This window comes from Microcebus murinus, chromosome 10, assembly GCF_040939455.1.
Source record: "Microcebus murinus isolate Inina chromosome 10, M.murinus_Inina_mat1.0, whole genome shotgun sequence".
Lineage (NCBI taxonomy): Eukaryota > Metazoa > Chordata > Mammalia > Primates > Cheirogaleidae > Microcebus > Microcebus murinus.
In genome coordinates, this window is record NC_134113.1 from 94,556,910 (window position 1) to 94,567,802 (window position 10,893).

The following is a 10,893-nucleotide window of genomic DNA, read 5'->3' on the forward strand; positions in this document are numbered from 1 at the left end:
GTGATAACTCATCCCCACCCCACACAGCCAGACCAGCCACAGCTGCCTCCCATGAGAGACTGTCCCTCAGGCCCTGTAATGGTTCCCCCGCCTACTAGAGTTGGGATGGAGGCCAAAACTGACCTTCAGAAAGGCTCAGGTTGAATGATTGATAGCTCCAGATCCTGCTCCAGGTCCCTTCCCCAGGAAAAGCTGGGGTCAGGCACAACTTTGCCAAGTCCCTGCCCCTCCTTCAGGCTGCAGACACCAGCCCCAAATTCATCATGGAGGAAGGAAGGAAGGAAGTCCGGAAGGGACTCTTATTGCAGCGGGGCCCCCCAGCCCTATAAAAGCCCTGGTAATTGGCCTTTCCTCACTCCTTTCTGTGTGAGTGGAGCTGGCCTGGAGTCTCTACCTCAACCTGCCAGACAACTCCGGCTCCCTATTCTGCCTGTCTTTTCCTGAAACCTTGATCTCCATCTCTGCCGGCCCAGACGATGCCTCCCAACCTCACGGGCTACTACCGCTTTGTCTCGCAAAAGAACATGGAGGACTACCTGCAAGCCCTAGGTAAGGCCTCTCCCTCCCAGACCCCTTTTGCTATCCTGCTTCCCTTTCTCTTCCTGCCTCTTGGTCCCATGGAGAAGAGGGAAGGTGGGTTGGACATTGTGGAAAGGCTCCAGCAGGTGGCACCTACCTTGTGATCCATTTCTAACCAGGGGCATTGCTAGGAGGAGGTAAGTCCACAGTCCCAGACCCAACTAAAGGAAAGCTCACAGCCCTGAGGAGCCACTGCAGGTGGGGCAGCTCCTGGTGGGGGCAGGGCCTCGCTAAGAGATGGCCCCTGCAGACATCAACGTGGCTCTGCGGAAGATAGCGCTGCTGCTGAAGCCAGACAAGGAGATCGACCATCAGGGCGACCACATGATAGTGAAGACTCTCAGCACCTTCCGCAACTACATTCTGGAATTCGAGGTGGGAGTTGAGTTTGAGGAGGACCTGAGGATCGTGGACGGACGGAAATGCCAGGTACTTTTCCTCAGGATGGGGGGCAGTGGCGTAGTATGAGCAGGTGCCTCCTAACAATCTGGGGCAAACCAAAGTGACTTCTGCTGCCAGAGCCAGGGGAAATGATCACCACAGCAAGCCATGGGGTTCCCAGGATACCAGCCTCTGGGACGAACGAGTCCTGGTGCTCCTCCACTCTCTCTGACTCCTTCCCTGCCCCTCATATCACTAGTCAAAAGTACAAAGAGCAGGCCACCCCGGGCCGATGGGCAAACACTTGCTCCCCCTCCAGCCTGTGACACTGGTGGTCACCCAGAGTCTCTTTTACTTCACCTCTATAACCCCACTCTCCTGCATTTCTTTCTACTTCTTACATGTTCCTTCTCGGCCTCTTTTCAGACCCTAGTTCCCCTATTAATCCCTTAAACCAGAATTTTCTCCCCAGAGATTTGTTTTTGATCTTCTCTCTCTCGTCTGCACATTGTCCATGAGCAAAATCATCTACACCCATGCCTTCTGCTGCCATCTGTGAGCTGCACTTGACATGTCCCGAGCCAGAGCCGCTCGCAAGCTCCAGGGCAATGTTTTCAACTGCCTGCAATATACAGGTGGCCTCCACATCCACGGGCTCTGTGTCACGGATTCAATCCATTGCAGATGGAAAATATTTGGGAAAAAACCCAACAATACAAGTAAACAACACAGTATAACAAGAATTTACGTAGTATTTACACTGTATTCAGTATTATAAGTTGAATCTAGAGTTTTGTTTTTTTGGGGTTTTTTTTGAGACACAGTCTCGCTTTGTTGTCCAGGCTAGACTGAGTGCTGTGGCGTCAGCCTAGCTCACAGCAACCTCAAACTCCTGGGCTCCAGCGATCCTTCTGCCTCCCGAGTAGCTGAGACTACAGGCATGTGCCACCATGCCCGGCTAATTTTTTATATATATATCAGTTGGCCAATTAATTTCTTTCTATTTATAGTAGAGACGGGGTCTCGCTCTTGCTCAGGCTCTGGTTTTGAACTCCTGACCTTGAGCAATCCGCCCGCCTCAGCCTCCCAGAGAGCTAGGATTACAGGCATGAGCCACCGCGCCCAGCCTGAATCTACAGTTAAATCTATAAGTTAAAGCTATTAAATCTAGAGATGATTTAAAGAATATGGGAAGAGGCCAATGAGGTGGCTCACCCCTGTAATCCTAGCACTCTGGGAGGCCAAGGTGGGAGGATAGCTTACGCTCAGGAGTTCAAGACCAGCCTGAGCAATAGTGAGACCTCATCTCTACTAAAAATAGAAAAATTAGCCAGGTGCGGTGGTGAGCACCTGTAGTTCCAACTACTTGGAAGGCTGAAGCAGGAGGATCACTTGAGCCCAGGAGTTTGAAGTTGCAGTGAGCTTTGATGATGCCACTACACTCTAACTGGGGCAAAAGAGTGGGACTCTGTCAAAGAAAGAAATAAAAGAAAGACAGAAAGAGAGAGAGAGAGGAGAGAAAGAAAGAAAGAAAGAAAGAAAGAAAGAAAGAAAGAAAGAAAGAAAGAAAGAAAGAAAGAAAGAAAGAAAGAAAGAGAGAGAGAGAAAGGAAGGGGAGAGAGAGAGAGAAAAGGAAGGAAGGAAGGAAGGAAGGAAGGAAGGAAGGAAGGAAGGAAGGGAGGGAGGGAGGGAGGGAGGGAGGGAGGGAGGGAGGGAGGGAGGAAGGAGGATGTGCAAAAGTTATCTGCAAATACTAAACCATTTTATTCCACAGATCTGGGGAGGGGTCGGGGTATCCTAGAACCAATTTCTATTTGAGTGCCCCAAGGTCAAACTCAAATTCACTAAGTTCCTACCTAGTAAGTATAAAACCTACTCTGCTTTTATATTTACTGTCTGTGTTAATGGCCATAACCAGCCAGACCAGAGACCTGAGAGTCATGGTCAATATCTGGTTTTCTTACCTCTGTGCCCCCAACACACACACACACACACACACACACACACACCACAGCTAATTGGTAAAGAAGTCTTTATAACTTTTCTGCACTATCCAACATAGCAGCTACCAACTGCATATGCCTATTGAACACTCAACATGTAATTCCAAATCCAGATATGCTGTAAGTGTAAAGTACACACTGGATTTCAAAACAATACAAAAAAATGTAAAGCATATTAGAAAATTTTATATTGATTACATGTTGAAATGATAATAGTTTGGATATTTAGATTAAATAAAATATATTATTTTAAATTAATTTAACCTGTTTCTTTTTATTAATACTTTTCTAATATGTTTAAATTATGTATTGGCTTGCATTTATGCCCCATTTTATTTCTATTGAATATCACTCTTCCAAATGGCTCTCATCTGTTCCTTCCTACCCTTTCAAACTATCACCACCTTGATTCAGGCCCTCATTTCTCACCTGGTGCCAGAAATTGGCTCTCAGTTTTAACTCTTCTCTAATCCACTCTGCATATGATAGCCACAGGATCTATCTAAAATATAAAAGTGACCTCATCACCCTTTCAGAGTCAATCTATTAAATTCCAGGTTAAGTCCATACAGCTAACGTGGCAGACAAGGGTCTTTGTGAACCAGCTCCTCATTTGCCTTTCCCCACCCTCGCTAGGTTAGAGGCCTTCAGAGCTATCTGCCCTTCTTCCTTCCCTCTCTGCTATTTCTTTCCTTGCTAGAAATGTCCCATTGTCTCCGACCTAATTTCCTCTGAACTTCCTTGAAGACTCTGCTCTTCCCTCCTGACTCCCACCCTGAACCCCTGCCTGGTATCAAGGACACCTGTTTACTGATCCTCCATCTGTTCAAGACTCTGAGCTCCGTGGTTGGCAGGGCCTATCCTGCGGAAGGGCTTAGTAAGGTCGATTGGAATGCCCAGGCCCAGAGAGGTTGATCCTTCCTTTCCAAGGACACTTAAGCTGTTCTTGAAACTGAAAAAGAGGAGAAAAGAGATTACCTGGTGGGACTCCCAACCAATCTCTCTTCTTTCCCAAAAGCCCCTCCAGGTCAGCCAGAGGTGTCCAGAGGACAAGTCTCCATTCTTCATCACCCTCTCCCCAGCTTCACCTCCAGTTATCCTGCTCTCTCCCTGCTCCCCGCCCCCAAAGGTCACTGCAGACAATTCTGGGCCCCTCTGTGGCCTTTTGGAGTGGGGAGGGGAGTCCGCGGGATCAGAGCGGTCTCTCGCTCAGAACGCGGGCCAGAGCATACAGCACCTGCTGTGGAGTGTGAGGCGGAGCCCAGCCAGGGTGAGTTGGGAAGCATTTGGGGTGTCCTGCCCCTCAGTCTTCCCTCATTCCTGCTTTCCCCTGCAGACCATAGTAACCTGGGAAGAGGAGCAGCTGGTGTGTGTGCAGAAAGGGGAGGTCCCCAACCGGGGCTGGAGACACTGGCTGGAGGACGAGAAGTTGTATCTGGTAACCTGGGTGAGGACTGGGAGGGGGGACACACATGACAGCGGCCGGGACAAGGGCCTCCTGCTAGGATGCGTCCCCTTGCCCACACCAAACAGGTCTACTACTCTACCACCCCCCTGCCCCAGCCCCGCTCCCCCTTCTGAGGAAGGGACCAAGGAGGGAAAACAAAGGCACCAGGAAGAGGGGGAGGAAGAAGTGGAGTGGCCGCGCCGGGCCCTGGCTGCTCTGCAAATGACTGCCCATAAATCAGAGCTGCAGTGATGGACACTTCACCCACTCCATGTCCCCTGACCCAGCCACCTCCCTTCCTGGGGTGAAAAGTTGAGCATTTGGAACAATGATACAATTCCCCATGCATCAAACACTCTAGCTGCTATATCTGGAAGGATTAAATGGAGGTCAAGGACTTTGAAAAAGGAGCTCCAGCTTGACAAGAACCCTCTTTCTGTCTCCTCCTCATTTCTCCTCTGTCCCCAGGAACTGACGGCCAGGGATGCGGTGTGCGAGCAGGTCTTCAGGAAGGTCAGATAGCCGGACAGGAGCTGAGGCCCCCCTGCGGACAGCACCGTCCCCAGACCCCTCTGGCTTGTGCCAGGTCCCCAGTCCCTCTTGCCCTCCCTCTGGGTCCCTCCTCACCCCTCCCCGTAATCTGTAACTTGCAGTCCCCAGGCCAAGGTCCTCTCTTTCTCATACTCCACCGCCTCATACTGACCTCACTCACCTCCAGGATGAAAGAAGCAAGCAAAGGGAAAGGGCCCGTGAGGACGGCCAGTCTCCGCTCACCCTGTTCATCTGGCCTTTCATTTTTCTTCTAAGGAAGAACTAAGCTTTGGGCATTTGGGGGTTAGTGAAAATTCTAACCTGGTGGAACTTTTGGAAGACCGTGATTGGGGTTCAGGAGTTTAAACAGGAGCTATTGGCAGAGTCGTTTTGTCTACTTCTTTGTCCTTGTTCTCAAGAAAGCCTCCTGTGCGCAACAGAACCAGGCCCGAGGCACGGCCCCACCCACGCAGGGCTCCGCAGACTCCACACGGGAAGGCACCCTGGCTGTTCTATACTCCCATCCACTTGCTGGGGCAGGGGGTGGGACTGGGCGAGACTTTTGTCCAGTGCTGGGGGAGGTGGGGGGCCTCTCACTAGTGGCCTGGCCTCCCTGGCTGCCCTGGGAAGGACAGGCAGGAAGGAGGCCAGAAAAGACTGCAAAGGGAAGCAGCCAGAGGTGCCAACATGGAGAGCTGAGGGATACGGGGTGTGAAGGCAACAGGAGACGCCCAGCAGGCCTGGCTAGATGGACCCTCAGCTCAAAGGCCAGCAGGGCTGGAGGCAGGGGCTACAGAGGGGAGCCGAGGACAGCAAGTCCCCTTGTCTAGGGTCCCAGGGTCACTGCCTTGGAAAAGAGCCCAGAAGGGCAGGGCTGGTTCAGGGTCAGGGCCAGCTCCAGCCTCTGGCCTTAGTTCTTTCAGAATAAAAGTCTCATGGGGGACAAGTGTCAGAGAGAAGAGGGCTCAATGTGGGTGTAGGGACAGAGCCTGATGGAAGGGTTAGCGGGTTGGAAAGTCCCTGGCCCCATCGGATGACCATCCTTGACCCCTCTTCCTGCAGTGGCTAGACCCCTACACAGACAAGACAGTTACTGGGGCTCTGGCCAAGAAGAACTACGCTTACGATACTGACCCTACCACACACCCTGGAATTAATTTGGAAAAGAAAAAAAAAGAACTCAAGAGTTGAACTGAATAGCTTACTTCCTGCCCAGCCTCCCTCAGATGTCCCCAGTGGGGAGTGGAGGGCCCTCTTCCCAGCACAGCCACCCAGCAGCAGCCCTGGGGGCTGCCAGAGCCTACCTCATCCCTTTCCAAGGCACAGGAAGATGCTCCACGTGTACCTGCCACTGCCCAAGTCTCCAGGTCGGCACAGTGTCCTGGCTCTTGAGTTCACAGTGCATGTTCAAGCCTCTCCCCACAGGACGGTCCTCCATGATCTTCACGTGGTCCAGTGCCCCTCGCTGGGTCTGTGGCAGGGCCCGACTCGGGAGCTTGTAAGCCTCTGCAGCGGCTTTAAGACCCAAGCTAGAGTGGGCTCAGTCCCTCAAAACTCCCTGCGACGTGGGCGTCCAGCCCATGGGCACTGCCGGTTCCCATCCTCAACTCGGCTGCACCCCTCCAAGAGCTAGAATCCAACAAGAGGCCCAGAGACCCCCAGGGAACACGCATGGGCCAGGACGGAGCAGCATCAGACGCATCTGTAAGGGGCGGGAGTCTGAGCCCTGAGACTGTGGGAAGCTGGGGCTGCTGCCTTCCCCGCGGGAAACGGGAGCTAGAATCCAACAAGAGGCCCAGAGACCCCCAGGGAACACGCATGGGCCAGGACGGAGCAGCATCAGACGCATCTGTAAGGGGCGGGAGTCTGAGCCCTGAGACTGTGGGAAGCTGGGGCTGCTGCCTTCCCCGCGGGAAACGGGACACTGCTCAGTGCGGTGGAAGCTGAAGCCAGTCCTCCCTCCTCCACCATTCCCCACCACACACACCCCAGTGCCCAACCCACACACTCATCTCACAAGACAGCCCTCGTTCAAACCAGGCTCCATTCGTCCTCAGGCAGAAGAGATAGCCACCGGGGAGCCAATGAGTGTGTAGAAAGAAAGGGCAGGGAGGGCACAACAGAATGTGCAATGTGAAACGGAATAACCGCACTCTAAGCCAGCCCAGCGCCGGGCCCCGGCCCCTCCCTGTCCCCCAGACCCGGACAGCACCGCACAGTCACCAACAACTTCTCACCAAACTCCAATGACTCTTTAGCCTCTGCTAAAGTACTTGGGCTCCAAGTCTTGCTGGGGGTCCCAAGAGGAGGCAGAGCAGCGAAGTCTACCCATGTGCCCCTCCCCAGCTGCCCCACCTCTTCCCTGGGCCACCACCTCCCACACGGCCCCACCCAGACCTGTGTGTTGAAAAGAAAGGAGCTCAGGTGGAAACGGAACGTTCCCCAGCTCAAAAGCACAAAGGCCATCCCAGCCAGGAGCCGATCCTGTAACGTGGTTGGACCCCCCCCATTGGCAGCAGGGAACCCTTAAAAGCCACCGCAGGGCGACTTCCGGGGCCCCTGCTCTTGGGGCCCCAGAACCTCGTCCAAAAAAAATAAAAAAAAAAAAAAAAAAAAGCCACCGCAAATCCTAGGATCCCGAGAGAGCAGAGGTGTGGCCATTTGGGTCCCTTTCCCCCATCCAGATCTTTCCCAAGTAAGAAGCAGGAGCCACCTCCGCTCTAGGCTTCAGTACCCAGAGTAAGAGCCTGAGATCGCCAATGACAATGAGGGTGAGGAGGCTTCTCCTCCCCTCCAGCCACTCCCTGCCCTTCCACAGGAGGGTCTTCATCCTCTGGAGCCCGCTGCCCCTCCTGGCCCCAGGACCACTTCCTACAGCCCCACCCACCACTCCGGGAAGTCTCCCCTGATGTCCCCTGCCCCAGTGTAACCCCCTCCATCATGACAGCATGACCTGTGCTCTCAGGGTCCCTGGGGGCTCACCTGGAGCCATCCCAGGGCTGTGTCCATGACTTTGGGCAGGCGAGGGTGGGGGAGACCATGCAGGCACAGCGGTAGGTGGTGGGGCCAGAGGTGAGTAGACCAGGTGGGCAAATCCAGGAGCCCTGTGAAGTGCTCTGATGTAGCTGACCTGGGTTTGCACAGAAGGCAGAAAGAAAGAAAGAAGCAACAGTGATAGTCAAGGCCATTGAGGCCAGGGGTGCAAGTGACACCCAGAGAACCCTGCCTGCCCAGGGGCCAGAGTAGGCACCACCAGGCCGGCCTCCTCTTCCCCCAGATCTCAGCCGATGGGCTGGGACTGCCCTGTGGGCACCTGTGTCCACCCTGAGTATCCACCTCCTGGCCCCAGAGGCCGCCTAGGTTCCAGGGGACGACATGGAGCTGACTTCCATACTCGCCCTTCCAGTAAGAGCAAGAGCAACCTCTGTCTTTCTCAGCAGCTTCCCGGCCTACCTTCTAGCTGAGGGTAAGCCTCCTGCCTCCCCCACCCCACCCATTCCCACACCTCCCTTCCCTCTGCCCTCATTTTGCTCTGGCCACTTGGGAGAGGGGGCAGCCCTTGGAGCCTCTGCTCTGTCCCTAGTGGGCAGTGCGCAAGCAGAGGGTCACCAGCATGGCCAGACCGTTGGGTTCGTTGATAGATCACTTACCCCAGAGGCTCTAGATGAGCCTAGAACAGCGCTCAGAGTGGGGAGGGAGCACTGCGGTCAGGGCAGCAGGCTTTGCCGTAGGCAAATAAGCCACATTCACCAGTCATACCAGGCAATACCAAGAGAACTTCCTTCCTCCTGGGGACTTTGTGAGGGTTCCAGGCACAAAGCAGAGTGCCGGGAACAGAGCAAGCCCAGTAAACGCTCGCTGCTGCACCTGTAGTGTTCCCTGCGTCTTTGCTTGCTGACTGAAACTCTCTTAACCAGAGGAAAAGCCTTCTGTTCTTCAGGTAAGGATAAGGCATCAGGTGCCACTACCCCTGATCTTACAGTGACATATTTATACCGAAGTGTCAGTGACAGATACCAGAGAAATGGAGCTGGCATAGCCCTCACCTTCGCTGTCCAGGCAGGTAGATCACCTGGGGGTGACAGGGATGATCATCTGGGGGTGATGGCGGAGCTGTTGCATCCCCCAGGGCTCCAGACCCAGAGCGTCTCACCGCACCCACCCCTCACCCAGGCATCGCTGCCCCACTTCTGCTCCTGCCACAGCCGCTCCAGCCCCTGCCTGTGGGGAGAAGGCTTCAGTGCAGGGGAGAGGAGCTGACCGTGAGGACAGGGATGACAGCTGCCCAGCCCCAGTGCCCCACCCCCACCTCGGTCCCTCAGGCCTCCCCACACACACACACAATACACACTGAAGCTACCCCATCCCAGCAGGCACAGCCATGGCCCCTTGACCCTCCGGCTCCTTAGCCCTGGTCCCCAGAAATGCTGGATATGGAAACCAGTGCCTTGACCCTGCCCTGAGTAGCCTCTCACACTTCCTTCCTCCTGAGAAGCCTCGGGGCTCCTGCCCTGGTCCCCTGCAGAACATCCCGTCATCTTTCCACACTAACAGACCTCCAGCCTCCCCGCCGTCACACCTCAGTGTGGCCCCGCCAGCCCTGCCCTACGGATGAGGCAGTAGGGGGGGGTCTACTTAAGTGTGAACCCCACAGCTTTTCTTCCGTGCAGATGTGCACATCCTGTGCAAGTATGTCCTGCACACGCCCCTTCAGTGCACGGTGTGCGGGGCCCAATCCAGCGTGTGCATGTTGTCGTGTGGCCCGTTCATCCACTGCCCTCTCGGACTGCTGAGAGCCAGAACCTTCCTTCCTCTTTGCTCTGTGCACGTAACAACAGCTGTGGCTTCTTCACTGAGCCGGGCAGGTGGCACAATACAGAGCTAAAAGCACCGCTTGAGGCGTCACTGCAGCTGCCTTGCCGGGTGACCTTGGGCAAATGATTTTGCTTCAGTGTCCCTGTGCTCCCTCACAGGCCGCGTCCTGCCCAGCTCTGACGCTCCACGACTGATCTCCTACCTCACCCTCCACACCCGCCTCCTCCCCTGTTTCCTGTCTCTTCCTGGCTGTTTCAGAGGAGGCTTGCTCGTGGCCATGATGCAGCTGTAAGGACACTATCGTCACCCTTCATGTAACTAAAGCTTATCCTGCTGGGTCCCCGGCGGGGAGGGGCAGCCAGATGGCAAAGCCCTCTCTCCTGAGGTCGTTCTCCCACCCCAGCCTGTCTCCCTGCCGGCCTTTCTTTCTGGGTAGCACAGGTGGGACAGGGGACATTTGAATAAGGGTCTATTAAAGTCTTGGAGGAAACAAAAGGGAAGGGAACAGAGAGTGACATACACCTCGATTACCTGAGGCACGAATGCAGCCTCGCCCACACAGGACTGCCTTGCCGTCAGCAAGCCACGCGCAGGCGCGGGTGCAATGTGCTTAGAGTCCTTTACTAAAGGGCTTTGCTTCGGGACGAAAGTCCACACAAAGCCCGTGGGGTTTGGGAGATTTGGAACTGGGATCTCCAGGCTCTGAACTTGATCCCTGGGCCACCCGCTGGTGCGGGACCTGGTCCGGGAGTCTCCAGACGCAGTCTCTGGGGCTGCTCTCCCCTGCCCGACTCCCCCCTTTCAACAGCTTCTTGGTTCTTTTTAAACCTTTGCTATTCTCCCAAAGCCCTGCCTCCTCTGCGTTGGCCTCCTGCAGGCCACACTCTAATCTGTCCAGTCCTGCTACTGGATGGGGAAGGATGAAAGGGCCCTTCAGATCTTAAGGTGGAGGAGGACAGGGTCGGAGCCTGTCTGAAACACAACCATACCCAGCAAAAATAGCACCCTGCCAAGCGTGCTTCTGCACAGACCGCACTAAAGTAATATGCCACTTCTATGATGGCCTCCGAGACGGCCCCAGCGACCCCTGCCTGCTTCCTGGTAGTCCTGTCCTGGTGTCATCTCCTCCCACACTGT

At 54.8% G+C, this 10,893-nt stretch overlaps 1 protein-coding gene across 2 annotated transcripts; it reads left to right on the plus strand.

Annotated features, from left to right (window-relative positions):
• The first annotated feature begins 332 nt into the window (after nt 1-332).
• On the plus strand, nt 333-5,328 carry RBP5 (retinol binding protein 5). Of its 2 annotated transcripts, none has more exons than XM_012760660.3 (4): nt 333-549; nt 830-1,008; nt 4,300-4,410; nt 4,879-5,328. In XM_012760660.3, the coding sequence occupies exons 1-4, from the start codon at nt 477-479 to the stop codon at nt 4,930-4,932; spliced, it is 417 nt and encodes a 138-aa protein (XP_012616114.2). In that variant the 5' UTR covers nt 333-476; the 3' UTR covers nt 4,933-5,328. The 2 variants fall into 2 exon arrangements, with proteins under 2 accessions (XP_012616114.2, XP_012616110.2); XM_012760656.3 differs by having other exon boundaries at nt 337-549; nt 4,300-4,401.
• Nucleotides 5,329-10,893: the final 5,565 nt, after the last annotated feature.